This window comes from Poecilia reticulata, linkage group LG6, assembly GCF_000633615.1.
Source record: "Poecilia reticulata strain Guanapo linkage group LG6, Guppy_female_1.0+MT, whole genome shotgun sequence".
Lineage (NCBI taxonomy): Eukaryota > Metazoa > Chordata > Actinopteri > Cyprinodontiformes > Poeciliidae > Poecilia > Poecilia reticulata.
Genome location: NC_024336.1, coordinates 30,001,431 through 30,020,421, shown reverse-complemented (window position 1 = coordinate 30,020,421; position 18,991 = coordinate 30,001,431). Strand labels below are relative to the sequence as shown.

General features: G+C 41.0%; 3 protein-coding genes across 3 annotated transcripts in view; 2 read left to right on the top strand and 1 right to left on the bottom strand.

Annotated features, from left to right (window-relative positions):
• Nucleotides 1-11,844, bottom strand: part of aars1 (alanyl-tRNA synthetase 1) — a 16,663-nt gene extending 4,819 nt beyond the window's left edge. Inside the window, exons 1-15 of the mRNA XM_008412566.2 lie at nt 11,736-11,844; nt 7,540-7,697; nt 7,248-7,436; nt 6,950-7,095; nt 6,413-6,604; nt 6,032-6,176; nt 5,306-5,451; nt 5,105-5,213; nt 4,869-5,019; nt 3,562-3,686; nt 3,307-3,451; nt 2,838-3,016; nt 2,111-2,224; nt 1,830-2,036; nt 796-980 (exon numbers count right to left, since the gene is read on the bottom strand). Coding sequence (XP_008410788.1) covers nt 796-980; nt 1,830-2,036; nt 2,111-2,224; nt 2,838-3,016; nt 3,307-3,451; nt 3,562-3,686; nt 4,869-5,019; nt 5,105-5,213; nt 5,306-5,451; nt 6,032-6,176; nt 6,413-6,604; nt 6,950-7,095; nt 7,248-7,436; nt 7,540-7,683 — 2,177 coding nt within the window. The 5' untranslated portion in view covers nt 7,684-7,697; nt 11,736-11,844. The remainder of the gene's footprint in view (nt 1-795; nt 981-1,829; nt 2,037-2,110; nt 2,225-2,837; nt 3,017-3,306; nt 3,452-3,561; nt 3,687-4,868; nt 5,020-5,104; nt 5,214-5,305; nt 5,452-6,031; nt 6,177-6,412; nt 6,605-6,949; nt 7,096-7,247; nt 7,437-7,539; nt 7,698-11,735) is intronic.
• A 970-nt stretch (nt 11,845-12,814) lies between these two features.
• On the top strand, nt 12,815-14,150 carry exosc6 (exosome component 6). The gene is made up of 2 exons (XM_008412565.2): nt 12,815-13,164; nt 13,498-14,150. The coding sequence occupies exons 1-2, from the start codon at nt 12,887-12,889 to the stop codon at nt 14,042-14,044; spliced, it is 825 nt and encodes a 274-aa protein (XP_008410787.1). The 5' UTR covers nt 12,815-12,886; the 3' UTR covers nt 14,045-14,150.
• A 3,158-nt stretch (nt 14,151-17,308) lies between these two features.
• foxl1 (forkhead box L1) lies at nt 17,309-18,711 on the top strand. The gene has a single exon (XM_008412564.2). The coding sequence runs from the start codon at nt 17,411-17,413 to the stop codon at nt 18,326-18,328; it is 918 nt and encodes a 305-aa protein (XP_008410786.1). The 5' UTR covers nt 17,309-17,410; the 3' UTR covers nt 18,329-18,711.
• The last annotated feature ends 280 nt before the right edge of the window (nt 18,712-18,991 follow it).

Sequence of the window (18,991 nt, the reverse complement as noted above, 5' to 3'; positions counted from 1 at the left end):
GTTTTCTGATCGTCTGCCCGTCGATTTTATTTATTCCACAGAATCTGAACAACTTGAGGAGTAAAACATTTACAGACAAATAATGGCCTTTTCTCATCTTTAATACAAAATGTTTCTATTGTGGTTTTTTATTTCTCTTCATTTGCTGCGTTTTCAGCTTATGCTTTAGTTTTGAGTCTCTACACTCCAGTTAACGAATAAATTAGCTGATAAAAATCAATTAATCACAATTAATGCTAAATTTATCAGATATTTTTGGCGCTCATTTACTTTTAACCCTTAATTTCTTGCTTCATTGCTGGGTTTTTTTCTGCTGGAAGTATTGAAGTTTTCAAATATCGACACTAAAGGAAAATTAAATGTTGCTGTAGCTCATTTAGATAAAGAGCTGCTGTTGCTGTGGGAAGGAAAAATCTCGTTTTCTATCATTTGCAGGTTGAAATGTGTGAATCTTGAGCATTTTTTTAAATTCAACTTGATCACCATGAAATGGGACAACGGCGCCACCTGCTGTAAGGAAGAGGTAAAGCTCGTTTTCCTTCCACTTGTAAAAACAAAACTATTTCCATCCTTCATTTGTTTTCTATTGGAAAAACTTTATCCCTGATTTATTGTGGAAAAATCGTCAGAAACTTTTGTTAAATCAAAATGAGAGACGTCTTCTTTAAACTTTACCAACACTCTGTAATAATATTTTTGTATTTTTGTACTGCCGTATGTTTCCATACTTCTCTATATTTGCAAACAGAGATATTTTAAATAAAATGTTTAAAATCGATCATGCTCTCTACTCACGTTCCGCCGCAGAACTCGATGGAGGCGAGGGACCCGGCGGGACTGTTGGGGTCGTCCAGCAGCTCCTGGACCGGGGTGCCGATGGAGACGACTCGGACCGGGTCGGGGTAGGTCTCGTCGAACACGGCGCGCAGACCCTGGATGGCCTTGGCCTGAGCCAGCGGGGCCTCCATGGCGTACACCGGCTGCAGAATCAAAATACTTTATATAGTTTTAAACATTTTTGGTTTGAACAAACTTTTGGCCCCAATTTAGTTCCATAGAATGCGTTTTATAAACTTTTGTCAACAATGCCCAACTTCAGTCTGTCAGTTTCTGGCCAACCTAAACTTAAATTAACCAGATTTACTTTAACTAGGACAACAGATCCAGTTTGTTATTCATATTTTATCTGTTTTTCTTCTGCTAAGTCTAATTTATCCAACCTGAACTATTATAATTATGGATAAATCAGATTAAATAAATCAGATAAAGTGCTAAGTTGTTCTGCAGCATTTTATTTAACCTTTTTTTAACAGAATATTAGAAAAAGTTCTGTCTACTAATCTGTTTATTATCTTATTATTAATATCTTACTAATTTTTATTAAAATAATTATTTTATTATTCATTTTAATAATTATATTAATACATTTTATTATTGGTAGTTATTAATAACTAATATTATTGAATATTAACACCTTTATTCACATAATAAAGGTGTTAATAATTAATAAAAGGAGATTTTATTTTATGTTTTACAGAATCTGAACCAGGTGAAGCTAAACCTGCTATTGGAGAAGTTCTGAGTCAAACACACAGAGAAGATTTTTCATCTTAAAGTTCATATTTTTGTACAGTTTTGGTTTAATTCCTGCTCTGACTGTGTTGTTCTTTCACCAAATGGAGTCGGTAAGCTCCGTGTTAACGACTGATCAATAAATTAGTTGACGATTATTTCAGTAATCGATTCATCATGACTAATCCCTGGTTTAGATTATCTTAGATTAGCAAGATTACAAAAGTCAAAGCTTAAATTCGGATCTTTTCACCAACCTTTGCATCTTTTATCATGGCACAAGCGATCTCCTCGGTGCGGCGGATCTCTCCGGTGCTCAGAGCTCCTTTGGCTGTGAAGTCGAAGCGCAGGCGATCCGGAGCGACCAGCGAGCCCCTCTGGTCCGCCTCGCCCAAAACGCCGCGCAGGGCGAAGTTTAAGATGTGCGTGGCCGTGTGGTTGCTCATGATCGGCCGCCTGCGAGCCTGGAAACACGAATGTTTGTCGTTTTCAGCCGCAGAGACGGAGAAGTCGGAAAGAAAGAGGAAAGATTTCCCACCTCGTCGATATGCAGGGTGACCCGGTCTCCGACTTTCAGCGTTCCGTAGACGGTTCCGATGTGTAGAACGTAACCGCCCCGGACCTGCGTGTTCTTCACGGTGAACTCCATCCGCTGCAGAGAAACAAACGCAGCAAACCTGAGGTCAGAACCAGCAGAGAACTGGAAATAACTGCTTCTCCAAGGGAAAACATTAAACCAGGTTTTATTGCCAGGTTGGGTCAAAGGTCAGAATCTGACTATTTTCTGACAAATAAAACGTCTGCCTGTATAAAATTAATTAAAAAACTTTCAACTAAAAAAGTTGTTTAGAGCTGAAAACTTAAACGACCCCCTGACAAAAAGAAAAGCTTCTAGTTTTCAATAAATTCCTCCTCCAGGAAAAGTGTTTTTTAAGGAACCATCGTTTTATTTCTGCCATTTCTAATCTTTAAAGTAAAATTATTTAAAAATGAAGGAAAGCTGGTTTTCAAAATGAGAATGAGTAGTTTTATTTTTTATCATAAATTCTGGGACAATTTATCGTCCAGTTCAGCCCTAATACTCCACCGTACAACTCAAATGAAAAACGCTTTTTGAAAATGTTTATTTTGTAATTTCTTTTTTAGAAAAGAAAGTGAAGAAATGTATTAAACTGGTTTTAAAAAAAACCCGAAATGTCATCATTAAGCCAAATATCCCAGCATAATGAACAGTCCACGCTTAACTCTACGTTTGTGGCACCTACATCCTCAGAGCTGTCGTCCTCTCGCAGCATGTAGCCCTCGTCGAACGTCTGGCCGCCCTGCTCCGCGTAGAAGGACGTCTGGTCCAGCAGCACGCCGCACTCCTGGCCCGTGGTCACGTCCTGGCAGAAGGCGCGGTCCCGCCGCAGAGCCAGCACCGTGGCGGAGGTCGGCTGAAATTCTTAAGACGACAGAAACCGTCAGCATCTGTGAGCGCAGCCGGAGCGCGCAGCCGCAACGCACAGCCGGAGCGCCCAGCCGCAACGCGCAGCCGGAGCGCCCAGCCGCAACGCGCAGCCGGAGCGCCCAGCCGCAACGCGCAGCCGGAGCGCCCAGCCGCAACGCGCAGCCGGAGCGCCCAGCCGCAACGCGCAGCCGGAGCGCCCAGCCGCAACGCGCAGCCGGAGCGCCCAGCCGGAGCGCCCAGCCGGAGCGCCCAGACGCAACGAGCAGTCGGAGAGCATCACCAACCGTAGGTCCCGTTCTCCTCTGAGGCGTATCTGTATTTGGGAGAGTCGTCTGTGGCCGGAACCTGCTGGTTCCTCAGCTCCTCGATGGCGTAGATGTCCAGCATGATGTGGTCCTCGCCTCCGGCTCCTTTGCCCTGAGACTTCAGCTGAGAAACGCGACAAGTTACAAGTTCAGTACAGGAACTGATTTTAACTTAATAAGCCGTTAATGGATAATTGTGTGTAAGTTGATTGTTTTTTATTTCTTTCTCCTCACCTGTGCAGCTTTTTTCTCCTCCTCGAATGCGGCCAGGTTCACCTCCATGCCCTTCTCCTCGGCGATGAGCGAGGTCAGGTCCAGAGGGAAGCCGTACGTGTCGTACAGCAGCCATGCTGTGTCACCTGGGGAAACGTGGCGGCCGGTTAAAGCATCAGGAGACGAGCACACCTGAAGCTACGTTCAACCACAGGACTGCTGTATCATTACCTGGATTATGGAAAGACTTGTGAATGTTCGCATCTCGTTATCGATGCTACAACCTTTTCTCAAACTGACTGAAACACTCGGTAAGAGATGAGAGTTGAGGTTCAGCCCGTTCCAGCAGCGCTGGGTTTAAACTGTAGCTGGCTGATACGACTGTAAAATAAAATCGCCCATTTTCTTTCATACCAGATATGATTTTAATCTAATTTTTTCACATTAAAAATCTTTACATGTCTCCCATTTTACACCGATAATTCAGAGACATTACATTAATGCTAAAATTACATACGGGTGAAATTGTTAGTAAAGTTGCATTTACTGTATACGTTTGGATAACATAGATAAATGATTGTAAAACCTTAAGATAGGTTTCAAAATCATACTGACCAGTCTGTGCCAAAAGAAAAAACTGTAATAATAGAGATAATCAATCTACACAGCTCAGCTCTAAAAGAAATCTGCCCATCTGTTGTTAACAAACAACAGAAAATATTTCAAAAAGTGGCTTTTATTTCGATCATCCCTTCTGAGAGTTGCACAACAAACCAACAGGGCCAGGCTACCAGAATGTTTAATTACAAGAATATGATCATAATATTCACAGAAAAAGACACAATTATGAGAAAAAAGTTCTTTTAATAAGAAAAAAACTTGCATAATTGGGTTTCTTTGTGTTGGTTTCTCATAAAATTCTCCCAATTCTGCAGGTTTATTCTGTACTTCTTACTTGTATTAGTTTGACTTTATTGCCGTATTACTAAGACTGTATTCTTGTAATATTATGACTTCATTCTTGTTATGAAAAATGTAAAAAGTCTTAGAATAACATCTTGTCACAAAGTTGACCTGAATTCAAAGTCCAAATAAATAGAAACAAGATGGCGGATCTGGGTGTGGTGACATCACTCCGAACCACTCAGGGAGTGGATTAGTGAAAAAAAAAAAAAGATTTCCCAAATACTAAATCATCAAAAACCAAAAATTTGATTAATCGATAAAATCCTCCAGATGTTTAGAAATTCCCAGGTAAAAAAACGAGGAGAAACAGGAGAGCAAAGTCCAGGTTTTCACTAAATTCCTGCATCTAGGCTCAAACTCACCCGGGATCGTCTTGCAGTCTCCCAGGCTCATGATCTTCCTGTCCAGGATGCGGCGCCCTCTGCTGAGCGTTTTGAGGAACTGCGTCTCCTCCTCGTTTATGACGTCCTTCACCATTTCTGGGTCTTTTCTCAACTCTGGGAAAGCGTCGCCCTGCAGATTTATAGCAAATTTATCGTAAATTTATCACAAAGTAAAGAAAGATAGACCAGCACATGATAAGAGATGAAACTCTCACCAGAGAGTCGACCACCACATCCACCAGAGAGGCGAAGAATCCCCTCTGAGCGCCGAGCTTCTCATGGGAATAACGAACCGCACGACGCAGGATCCTCCTCAACACGTAGCTGGACAGAAACCCACAGAGACGAAGGTTAAAAGGTGGAACGATAAACAATAAATAAAAAAAAATAACATTTTAAAAATGGCTCCCACTCACCCTCTGCCCGTGTTGTCGGGCCGCCCGCCGTCCGACAGAGAGATGGTGATGGTGCGGGCGTGGTCGGCGAGGACGCGGTACGCCATGTCGATGCCGTCGACATCATCAGCGCCAACTTTACCGGTGTACGGTCGAGCCCCCGTACCCTGAGGACAAAATCATTTCCAGTTCATTCTGCAGAACAATCTGCTGCCAAAAATGCTTTCAGGAACAACATGTTGTCCTAGAAATTACTGAGATGGACGACAATATTTAGGCCTTTTCAAGGAATAAAGTGATAGAGGCATAATAATAATAATAATAATAATAATAATAATAATAATAATAATAAATAATACACGTTTACTCTCTGAAATTTAATAAACTTTAGTTACATAAAAAAAAAAACTCCACACACTAGAAGATGTTTTAAATAAAAAAGAAAATAAAAGAACCATAATTCCTTCATTCCTGCTTTGGTTGTGTTTGTTTTAATTTTGAATTTATTTATTGTTCTATTATTTTATGTATGTAAACAAAATTGCTCTTCCAATTAATAATGGAAATTACATTTTAGTTTATAGTGCCGTTAATTAATTGGCTACTGCAGCAGGTTTAGCTCTTTTCCATCTTTTAAAACCTGAAATCAGTTTTTTCACATCCTGATTTGTGACTAAAGTCCTCTGATGTTTGTTAAAGTTGCGGTTTGCGTCTTCGGTGAGGAATAATCCAGGTGTTTTCTGGTACCTTCTGGATGGCCTCGAAGTATGGGACGAAGAGGTCGGTGTCGTAGTTGGACATTTTGTTCTGGAGGACGGAGACGAGGCGCTCCAGTCCCATCCCGGTGTCGATGCTCTTCTTAGGTAGAGGCTTCAGCTCCGTCTCCGACTCTCTGCAAACAGAAATGATTTCAGTGATTCTAGCAGAAAACAAGAAAAGTTTAGTCTGACTAATCTTCAGACAGCCAGTTTTTATTTATGTTTCTATCAAACATTAGATTGCAGTTTGAATATCAACAACTTTCAAGGACTTCAGAAAGAAATCCAGGACTTTTCAAACCTTTAAAACACCAAACTGAAGCATTTTCAATCATTTCTGGCACGAACCCAGCTGCTTGGTGCGGCTGACCTGTTGAACTGGATGAACACCAGGTTCCAGATCTCCAGCACGTTGGGGTCGTCCATGTTCACCAGGTGAGACGCGTCCCTGCCTCCGATCCGGTCGTAATGGATCTCACTGCAGGGGCCGCATGGGCCGGTGTCTCCCATCTCCCAGAAGTTGTCCTTCATGCTTCCCGGCAGGATGCGCTCCTCGGCCACACTGCAGCAACAAAATGGATTTTATCACTAAGGTGTAGCTTAAGGAGTGTTTACATTTCTGAACAGAACCGCATAAAGTGCTTTTGGAATCCCACAGCAGACTCTGTTTGGACGGTTTCTCCTCCCTGTTCTGGGATGGTACCGCCGTCTTTATTTCGGTATCGGCTTAAAATGCAACTAACCCCAACAAATCAACTTTTCTGTTGCTGATGAACTGTCAAAAAGGTTTTTTAGGGTTCCATCTTTACAGTTCAGTGCGAAGTTTGGTATTTCTATGTAAATTTCTTTAGTTAGAGGTGAAAGCCTCGCATCTGAAATATCACAGCAAGTTAAAAATCAGACTCACCCCAGATCCATCCAGATCTGTTTGCACTCCAGGTCGGGCTCCAGGCCTGCGTCGGCGTTTCCCCCGAAGTAGGTGACATACAGCCGATCGATGGGAATCCCGAACTCCTCAGTCAGCAGCTCCAGAGCCATTTTACAGGCCAGTTGCTGAGGGCAGAAAGAGGAAATCGTCAATTCAACTCAATGATGTTTTCTGTATCGGATCGGCCAATACTGACCCTGAGATATCGGTATCAGATTTGAAACCAGTTGATCTTCAGTTCGTCTCATTTCTGACAGACTAAACAAAGAGTCCGTACCTTAAAGTAGTCCCCGAAGGACCAGGACCCCAGCATCTCAAAGAAGGTGTGGTGGTAGACATCTTTCCCGACGTCGTCCAGGTCGTTGTGTTTTCCTCCGGCACGGATGCATTTCTGAGTGTTGGCCGCGCGCCGCAGCTTGGCCATGGGATGAGACGGGTCGATGGTGTTCAGGAAGATCGGCTTGAACTAACAGAAAGAATAAACAACAAAATAAAACACCTCTGAGGTCTGCTCTCCTTCCAGTCTAATAATAATCTGAAGAAAAGGTTGGAAACGTCCCGACTTCTACCTGGTTCATGCCGGCGTTGGCGAACAGCAGCGTGGGATCGTCCAGAGGAATGGTGGACGAGGAATGAACGTACTGGTGCTCATAGCGGATGAAAAAGTCGATAAACTTTTGCCGAATTTGAGCTGCACTCAAAGATGAATCCATTCTGAATCAGCTTTCTGAAGAACAAAAACAAGGAAGGTAACAAGGTAAATGGTCTATACCAGTGTTTCTCAACCTTTTTCAGCCCAGCGACCCCCCAACCCATGTCCATGTCCCTCACTGCCCCCCACCAAAGAATTTACAGGCTACTTTGCACTGACTATTATTTTATCATTAATATTACTATCACTATTGTAGATGTTTTGATTTTTATGCTCGTTTCTGTATTTATCATCAAAAATAATTTCCCAGAGAACAAAAAAGCCATGGGAATAGAAATTATTTTTACAGGCGTCTACAAAAAATTTAATGGCCATTCAACTTAAAATCTGTAGGCCTAACAGCAGCCAGTCAGAGAGGATAAAATATTATTATTCTTTGTCATTTTCTAGTTGTTAAATATTCCACAAAATGACCAGATAAAAGATGTTTAAACTTTGATCTATTTGCAAACGACTGAGCTCTGCAACATTAAAACATGGATAGAACTGTAACCACATTAATCATAGCTCTTCTTCTCTTCAGTGTTTGTCAGTTTCTGGTGGTGCAGCTCTGTGCTGCCTTCAGGAAAATGGGACATCAGAGCATCATCCATAAAATTTCACCCACATGGCATTTATTGTTCAAACCAGAGCTTTCAGTGGAAAAACAAAAGTTCCAGATCCTTTTAATGCCATACAAATATGAGACAGAAACATGGATTATATCTTTATATAGATCTGTCTATTGATTATAGATTAATAGTTTTACTGGACAGAAATTACAAAGAACAAATCTGGTTCTAAATCAAATCCTAATGAGTCAAATTGAAAGTGTCATGGAGTCATCAGCCTCATGACATTAACACTGACATGAAAAATAATATTGAAGAAATAAATATATCAAATCTAATTAAAAACATAAATAAGAGATCAGTTCTTTACTGTTATGGTCTGTAAGATATTTAATCTCAGTACTAGATGTGGTCTCAACAAACCCATAACATTTCAACAACATTATTTTACTTTTTATCTGGAAATAGTGTCTGTTTATTCTTGCCATACAGTCCTCTGTATTAATTATTGCTCAAAATGTCTTGCCATACCAGTTTATTCCTCTGTATTTACTTTAGTTTCTTAGTTTATTCTTGCATTTTGTTATTCATTCATTTCCATTCAGTTTCTTTTGGTTAGTTTTATCCTCTCTTGGTTTATGGTTGTGTTCACTTTAGTTTCTTTCCTGTTGCTAGATTTATTTTATCGTTTATGACGCTCACCATCAGTAATCTCATCACCTGCTGCGCCGCCTAATCGTCATGTTTTTCACATCATGTGTTGATTTTTCACTGTTCAGCGTCAGATTCTCTGTTTTTATGCCATAATTCATATCTAGTTTGTCGCTCCGTTTTATGTCCCGTTTCTCCTGATTCAGAGTTTTGCGCAATGTGCGCGTCTTTTTTTTTTTTACCCCCTAAGGTGCAGGGTGGTCGGGAAACGTAGCGATGGGGAAAAGGCAGACTGACATAAACCTTTGTTTATGTCAGGTTAAAACAACGAAAACTATTTCTGCATTCTGATTATTGAAATTTAAAAGTGCTGTGTTGTTCCATCACCCCCGTTTCATACCGGACCACTTACAGCACCGGTGTTAACGCTATAAAATGAACGCTCTCTATCGTGGYATCRCCCATGGAGGGATTTCTTTATTTAAATGGGTTCATTTTTCAGAGGGATACACAGTGAGGGAGGGTATCGTGATTTTAGCTACCAGTAGCAGGAGARCAGAGCTGCRCCAWGAAGCTACAAACACTGAATAGAAGAAGAGCTGCCATCGATACAGTTGCAGCCAACCATGGTTTAATGTTACACAATACAGTTTTATCAAGTTGCTCAAAGTCTAAACTGGCATTGTTGTGCATTTAAGGTGTAAAGTTTACCTTCGACCAAACGCACCCCAAAGGCAACCCAGCGCCCCCCTTTTGTAAAAATGTCCGCCAGCGCCCCCTGCCGTCCTCTGAACGCCCCCTGGGGGGCGGTACCGCCCACGTTGAGAACCGCTAGTCTGTACAAAACATGCTCATTACATTTTTTGCGCAAAATGATTCTTAGATAATAAGATTTCATTCTTCTCACTTCTGCCTGCTTTGAGCTCCTTTCAAAGCAGTTGTGGCCTTTTCACAGAGGTTATTTGCCAAACAATCAGGAGGAGAACGTAGCAGAAATGAGGCTGCACCAGACTTCTGCTTTCCCTCGTTGTTCTTGTAGGATTTCAGTTTATGCTTTTCTCAGACACAATCATTCTCCTCGTGATGCTGAGGAAGCTCTGCAGTGGTGGCCACATGGTTCTGCAGAGCTTTCTGGACACTATTGCACATCCTGAAGCTTTCTGCAGATGAACCATCAGCTGCTCCTTTAGCTGCAACATTCTCAGCTGCAGCTTCCTGCATCTGGTGCAAAGTGATTTTCTAACACAAGACGACAATAATCCCAACACATTCTCTTGTCCTTCGTAGCTGATTAGATTTACTTAAACTGTTTCACAGCTTCACCTGTGCAGACAGGATGTTAGCTTATCAGTTTGGAATAAAATACTGATGAGAATGCAGTTGTTCTTTGCTGCAGAGCCGTTTTACTGCTAAACAGACCAAACATAACGGGATGTTAGAGAGAGAAACCAGCCACTTTAACTACTACTTCCCTCTACTACAGTAAATTTTTAAGACCTCGACCTTCGGTCTCATCTTTTTCCTTTTGGCGTCGACAGCTCAGTAATCCTAACAGACAGCTGAGTTTTAACAATGCAATTAGCTGCACCCTTCATTCAGCAGCGTACAAACCACACCTTTAAATTCACTACCTTTTTACACAGCAAAGTTGTGAGTGAAAAAGGATTTAATAAAAGTTTTTTGCAAAATGCATCAGAAACTTAAATAAAAACAAGATGATTTATTGATTTTGTCCTGTTTTTACCCAGCTAGATAAAAAAATGATTCATATATCAAATGTTTTGGCTTTTTTCACATTGAATAAAAAGAATTGTGGCTATACAAGCGTAGCTTCAGCATAAATCCCGCTGTGTGGAGTTAAAAAGGTGCAGAGATGAATCCTCCAGGGGAAAATCTGTGGATAACCAGGAACCCTCACAGCAGGTCTCATCTGCTCTGCAGGGCCCAAACGGGCCGGATGGAAAACAGCCTGCTGTCCCTGTCCTGACTACAGGGTCCGTTTATGATGGGATGGAAATATCAACCCCCTGTGGTTTACTGGAAGATGTAACTTGACGGAGCACATTGGGGATTTGACCTGCTAATAAATATAAATGCTATTGGTGTATACTGTGTAGATATTAAGATTCTTGGGAATAATCACTCAATCAGACAAATAGTGTCTCAATTATCAACAAGGCTAAATACTTCTGATGATATAATGCATTAAATTTATTATACTGTTCATTGGTTTTATAAGTTTATTCCACCACCTCTTTGTACTACAAAAACATGTTGTTTTACATAAAGAAGGATTTTATGATCATACCAAGCTGTAAACCGCAACAGTCAAACGTTTTTCTTCATCCCACTAATTTCCAAATTATATTATTTCTTTTATTCCATTCTGTATATTAGTACATTTGTTTTTGTCTTATGATGTGTAAAGAAATCACCTAAAATTGTACAGTATCTAATATTTTTATGGCTTTGAATAAACAAACACATAAATGGAGGTGATTGGTTTATTAAAACTGCTTTTAAAGCTTATTTGTGATATTTTCAAGAGAATAAAGTGTTTTAATTCTCCGGACAGAAATAGAAACTAACAATAGAACCGATAAACTGTATTTATACAACATGTGTAGAAAAAATGACACTAAACTGGTTTAACCGTTTGTTTTTTCACTCTTACCCGAAGAGAAACAAGCGGACATGACGTTAGCAAGCTAACACTTTAGTTAGCCTTGAAGGGCTACACCTATTTTTCCAGGCTAAATTCAATAACTCGGAGCTCATGTATCACAGGTAACCTGCGCAGACAAACTGGTTATTGCCGTGTATTTACACAGAAGTTCATGATAATACTCACAGAAGTCGCTGTTGTCACAGAATGAATCGGTTTCTGCTCCCAGAATCACCGCCTTGATCCACGCTGCTCGGCCAAAAGGGAAGCCTGAATCCAACGAATACGCCCATGAAGGCCGCTGATTGGTCTGAGGGCAGCGCTACGTCAGCAGTACACGATTCCCATTGGACAATGCCGCTGTCAGTTTTAGCCCATCCCGCCACATCAGTGGTATAAACTTCAGCGGCTCGGCTGATGCAATGGAGGAGACGCAGGTGCCAACGTTGGCACCTTACTCCTGAATCAGCTTTGATTTATTTATTTATAGCTTACTTTATTTTTTTTTAAAATACAATTTTATAACTAATTTTATTTACATGTATATTATATGTAATTATTTTTAAAAAATGTAAGAATTCCTTATTATCTTAATCATCGAGTTGATTGGGTTTAAAAAAATTTTTTTTTTCCTTATTGGTAATCATCTTCATGCCCATTTTCGTTTGCTTATCTTTTCATTCAGATCTCACAGCATTTTTTAATAATATTTTTTAGATCCTTTAACTGGGAAACAAATGTTCAGAAGCTGCTTTAAAACTGAGTAAAATTGATGTGTTGTCCCATCATATAAATGTTAAAAAATACATTGATGTTTGTGGTTGTAACATGATGAACGTGTAAGAAAAAAAAGTCCTGAGATACAAATACTTTTGTAATTGATTGATTGATTACACTTTGCTAAATCCAGAAAGTGTTGTCCAACCTTTGTTGTCAAAAATAAATGGGAAAAATAAAAAAATAAAACCAAGGACTATAAAACCCCCAAAATGTTTTGGAAAGTATTTAGTTGTCATCTAATACAGCAATTGTTTCTTGAAAAATTAGACTATTTTGCTTTTTTTTTTATATTGTCAATTTTATACATTATTGTAGAAATAAATGACACATCTCTAAAGAAGTAAATTATTTTAGTTTAAAAAAAATAACATAAAAATAAAAAAAAGTCTCCCTCCTCTTCTCTCAACTTAACATTTTTGCTCTAATGGCAAAAAGTTTGGACATCACTGGCATAAACATTTAAAAATACAATATTGGTCAATAGGCTCCCGGAACGTTTCTCCGCTAGCTGTTGTTCACCGGGGACCATTTTCTCTGGCTGTTCACTTCAGCGCGTCATGCCGACCGATACGAAGCGAGTTCGCGGGCCTGAGGCGTCTCAGAGTCCGCTCCTGTTCTGGTCCCGACCCGCCGAGGTTCTCCCTTCTCACGGACCCAGAGCGGACGGTCGCCAGCGGGATCAAGTTGACGTGCGGCCGGTGTTTGTCCGCTGCGGCCTGGTGAGTCAAGCTAAAGGTTCCGCTTACATCGAGGCTGGAAACACCAAGGTGCTGTGTTGCGTTTACGGACCGCGGGAGACGGAGCGGAAAGATGAGACTGACATGAAATCTGGACGGTAAGGGCTGTTTATTAATCATGTTTATTAATCATGTTTATTATTCTCAGTCGTCTAACTCACAGAAAGCGGGATTGAAATAAAATAAAAACTCTTTTTGAAAATATTTTCTGTTTGTAATTTATTTTTTAGAAAAAAAAACTTTAAAAAATCTAAATTGAATTGAGTATGGGAAAAAAAAATCTGAGATTTTACTTTCAAGCTGTATCGCCCAGCCCTGTAGTTTGTTTTCTGACTCCAGTCTGAAAACAGTTTTGGTGTGTTTTGACTCACTCTGTGTGTGTGTGTGTGTGTGTGTGTGTGTGTGTGTGTGTGTGTGTGTGTGTGTCTCAGACTGACCACTGACATGCGCTTCGCTCCGTTTTCCTGCCCGGAGCGCGGCTCCTGGATCCAGGGCAGCCAGGACAAGGACTTCTCCCTGATGCTCCAGGAGAGCCTGCAGCCGGCAGTCTGCCTCCATAAGTATCCGCGCTCTCAGATCGAGGTCAACGTCATGGTTCTGGAGAACAGCGGCTCGGTTCTGGCCCACGCCGTCACCTGCGCCTCCATGGCGTTGGCGGACGCCGGGATTGAGATGTACGACCTGGTGCTGGGCTGCTCAATGCGCCAGGATGGCGGCTCCTACGTGGTCGACCCGACGTACACGGAGGAGAACAGCTGGAGGTCGGGCAGCGGGGAGAAGCGGGGCGGGCTGACGGTGGCGTTCCTGCCCAGTCTGAACCAGGTGTCTGGGCTGCAGTCGGACGGTGAGATGGCAGAGGAGACGCTGACGGCGGGGATTCGGACCTGCATCGAGGGATGTTATAAACTGTATCCAGCCATCCAGCAGGCTCTGATCAAGGCGGTTCGCAGGGCGGCTCCACCACCAGCAGAGAGCTGAGAGACACTCTGGACCCTCACTTCTCTTTTGTTTTTATGTTCATTGACATCACTTGTTTTCTATCTGAAGTGCTACAGAAAATAAACTTCATTCCTCAATAGCTTAACACGCAAACCTGTTTTTATACACTAGTTGAACCATTGCTTCCTGAGTTTACTACACTGCAAAAAGACCAAATCTTACCAAGTATTTTTGCTCTAGTTTCTACTTCAGATATCTTAATACACGTGAAATGAGACAAAAGAAACTTATAAGTAGCTTTTCAGCAAGATATAAGGGCAACAATTCTCTCATTATGAAAAAATACTAGTTCTACTTGCAGATAATTTCACTAATGACATGGGAAAAATGCCTGAATTTAAATAATCTGCAAAGAATTATTGACTTAAAACGAGCTCCTATATATAAATATATATAGATATTTGCACTAGAAACCAGCCCAAAAATACTTGGTAAGATTTTGTGTTTTTGCAGTGTAGTAGAGCAAATAAAAATATACAATCAACCACGGTGGTGGTGGAGTTATGATTTTGAGCTGTTCTTTTTGCTGCCTTTGGATCCAACAAAAAAAAAAAAAAAGCTGCTAACTAGAGTTGTGTGACGATTATTGTGTGATTATTGGATAACTTGTGTTCAAGTAAAAAGTACTAATTCATCTGGCAGATATTTTCATTTCCATGGGAAAAATGTCTTTTCATAAGTGAAATAATCTGCCAGTGGAACTAGTGCTGGGATATATATATATATATATATATATATAAAGTTTTGTCTTAATTCAAGTGTACTACAATATTTGCACTTGGAACTAGATAAAAATACCTGGTAAGATTTTGTGTTTTTGCAGTGTAGTGGTGAACATAAAATAATAGATATTTTTGGAAATTGCTGGTTGCTTTCTCAGATATATTCCAGATTTTTCCCGGAACTTAATCTGCAACTTTCTGGTTACTTTCCCAAAACTTACAGGGTACATTCAGAGACCAGCTTTACTAAATTGGGACTTACGTAGAACTTTCCAGAACTTACTGGATATTTTCCTGGAATCTTCTGGTAACTTCACAACCTAAAGTTTACTTTATGGAATCCATAAACTCCAGAAATTTCCAGAACCTGCAGAAAGTCACTCAGTGTCTCTTTATGGATCTTAAATGTGTTGTGAAGGATAAAAATGCCAGATCCTGAATTCTTGAGCTCTCATCTCATCCTTGCATGTTAGTTTAGTTTAATTGTCTAATGAATCACCGTCTGCTGAGAGAGAAACAGAGCAAACTTCAGAGTTTATTCACCAAAAAGCTCTGAATCCCTAATGTAAGCAGGGCCCAGCTGGGCCCACTTGGGAAGTTGTTATAATCCTCCTCTGACCTATAAACAGGAAAATACAGAATATAAAGCATCATGCTCCCATCTCCAAATAATACACCGACTGTGTTGTCCTTGTAAGGGAATCCACCTCTGCAGCAACTCCGGAAAATTCAAACTTTGGATCCGAATATTTTCTTTTGAAACAGAAATATCCACATAATTATCTGAACACTGAGCTGAACGCGACTTTTCCACCATTTATTTTTTACATGTTAACTCTTAGTTGGACTGTTTTGTTATAAACAAACAATACCAGCAGTTTCTTTTTATTATTTTTGACAGTTTTTTGATCCCCAATATAAAGCAGTCTCTAGTTAAACATATTAATAGCCATTATTGCCTTCAGTCCAGCTGAATAAAATTTATTTAGAACCAGAAAAACTATCTGATCTTTTTAAGAAACAATTTATCATTTTATGCACTTTATGAAATTTATTTTTAAACCTCTGCCATATTTTTTTCTGTTTTAAAACAAGGAAAAGCCCAAAACATTTGCAAAAAGAGGATGGCTACATGTCATTCTACAATGCAAAAATTTGCAGAAGAATTATGAAGATGGGAAGAAGCTCAGTTTTCAATCTAATCGCAAAAAAATTAATCCAGAATAATATTAAAGGCACTTTTAGAGTCTTTCAGTCGATATGGAGGGTGTCTTAAATTCATGTGTCTAAAATTTCTTAAATTCTTTATTACTATAATTAAATTAGCTTTAATTTTTTGTTGTTGTGGAATGACCATTTAATATTGTCTATTATATGAATTTATTTATATATTTTTTTACTCACCGGACTTTTCTTGTCAGGCAAAAGTTTGAGCCACCCGCAGACACTGCGCTCGAGACGGGTTACGGCTACCGGTAGCTAGCTGCTAACTAGCAAGCTACCAAAATCCCACAACCCTATATTTATTTATGTCTTAAGTTTAATTCAAAGTGTCATTAAAGATGTTTATAAAAATTCCTGAATTTGACTTCTTGTAACCTGCAGATGTCCTGAATGCAATTATTCTATGAAAAGAACTAAAAACCGCATTTGTTGTCAAAGACGAGTTGGTTCTAATTTTTAGCCCAAATTATGAAGCGCAATTATGGAAGATTCAAAGAGTAAATTGAGTATTGCAGAAGCAAACAATCTTCCCAAATATTTTTGGTCTGATCTTAGTACACTTGAATTAAGACAAAATTAATACATGAGCTTGTTTTAAGTAAATAATTAATATTGATGAAAAAGTAGAGAGCAGTTTTTCACTCAATTCTCATGTGAAATAATCTGTTAGTGAAACTAGTATTATTTAAAATGAGTATTAAAGAATTATTGACCTAAGACAAACTCCTATATCTCGCTAAAAAGTTTCTTTTAAGTTAGTCTCATTTCAAGTCTACTAAAATATTTGCACTAGATTAAAATAGGGTGAGGTTGTGTTTTTGCAGCGCAGACCGCTGTCATTTTGCTCAGTTTTTCTCTGAATTAATGCAGAAGTTAAAACCTGAGCGTCAGGATTTTATTACGAGGCTCATAAATAAGTGAACAGAAACTGTTGGAAATCATTTACTTTGTGTTTTTAATTCTGTGACCCCCTCGCGGTTTGCCTGTCTCCCTCTGTGGAGCAGCAGATCTCTGCGCAGGGCTGGACCTGCAGATTTCAAACAGCACATCAGCGCGTTTCTGGAAATGCTGCCCGGAAATTTGTCCAAATAAACACAGCTTGATTCGGCCTGGGTGGGCAGACTTATCAAGCACTAATTCTGTAAACATATGAGAGGAATGAGCGGGCCCCTCATTGGCTGCGGGCCGGAGGAAGAAGAAGGGGAGGGGGGGAGTAGAAAGGGGGTGTTCGGTGAAATTTGAATGAATGTGGGTGGGCTGGGAACACAGGCCGGTTCTGATGGACAGTTTATTTCCCATTTCAGTGTCAACATAACGCAACAAACCTCCAACAGCTCAGGACAGTTTTCTGGGGCCCCATGAGTGTGAGGAGTCAGTCGGTGAAGGAGAGGCTCCCCTCATGGCTCTGTTCCCCGGCCGCCTGCCGCCGCTCGCTGTCTCCCCCTCGGCTCTGAGCCTCTCCGGAACCCCGCTGATCTACCTGTACGGAGGGGACAGCACCTTGAGCCTGGTTCCGGGGTCCCAGGAGCCCCCCCAGAAGCCTCCTTACAGCTACATCGCGCTCATCGCCATGGCCATCAGGAGCGCGCCCGGGCAGCGCGCCACGCTCAGCGGCATCTACCAGTTCATCATGGATCGGTTCCCTTTCTACCAGGACAACAAGCAGGGCTGGCAGAACTCCATCCGGCACAACCTGTCGCTGAACGACTGCTTCATCAAGCTGCCCAGAGAGAAGGGCCGGCCGGGGAAGGGCAGCTACTGGACCCTGGACTCCAGCTGTCTGGATATGTTTGAAAACGGAAACTACCGCCGCAGGAAGAGGAGGGCCAAGAGCCAGCAGGACTCGCCAGACTCCAAAGATCCTGGATCGAGACGCGCCAAAGTGTCCGCGTCGTCCAGGGGAACTCTGAACTCTGATTGGCGGACAGCAACGGCGCCAAATAAAGAGCCGAACACAGAACCGGTTCTTTTAAAGTTCACCCAGCAGAATCCAGCCGCACAGAGACAAAAAGCTCATATTTCCACGGAACCCCACGCTGATCCAGGATCGGCTCAGCGCGCCAACCTGCCCGCTGCCGCACAGCAAACACCGAGAGCGAACGAACAGAGGACGGACAGGTCCAAAGGGTTCACCATCGACAGCATCCTATCCAAAAATCAAGACGAAGCGCGCAGCCGCGTCCTGGACATTTCAGCGGAGAGTCTGTGCGCGCCCCCGCTCATCAGTGCGCATCCCCATCACCTGGTCCAGGTGGGACTCCCCTTCTGCTCCTACCTGTCTCTCACCTGCTCGGACTCAGCGCTGCGCTTCCACTGAAGGGGAGAGGGCAAAAACAGTCAAGGATTTTTACGCACAGATGCGTAAAAGTTTGCCAATGAAAGCTGTATTTACCCAGAAACCGCAAGATCTGCGCCATTTTTATTACGTTCATCACCATCATCAGCATTTAAACAATACAGCAGAACAACAGGCAGAAAGACAGGCGTAATTACTGAGTGTTTTTGTTCATGTGTGACTTCTTGTTTCTTTGATTGTTGCAGATAAAAAACGTTTAAATGCATTTTTTGTTGTACTTTAACACGACAGGGCATGGAGATGCCAAACAATGTGAGGATTAACTTTACTGGACGCTGTAACCAAAACATATAAACTGATCAGCTCTGCCTTGGAATGTTGCAAAAATAAAGTTCAGGTAGAGATCAAACTGTTGCATCGCTGTTATTGATTTATTTTAACAGAAGAAAGTCAGAAAATATGCAAATTCCAGTTCACTGCACTGCAAAAACATTCAATCAATAAAGTTTCTTTATGAAAAATATCTTCAATTGTTACTTATAAGTAACTTTTCAACAAGATAGGAGCTTGTTTTAAGTCAAAAAGTTAATATTGATGAAAAAAAGTGTTAGTTGCACTATTATTTCACTTATAACATGGGAAAAATGTCTGTTACTAAGTGATTAATCTGCCAGGGGAACTAAT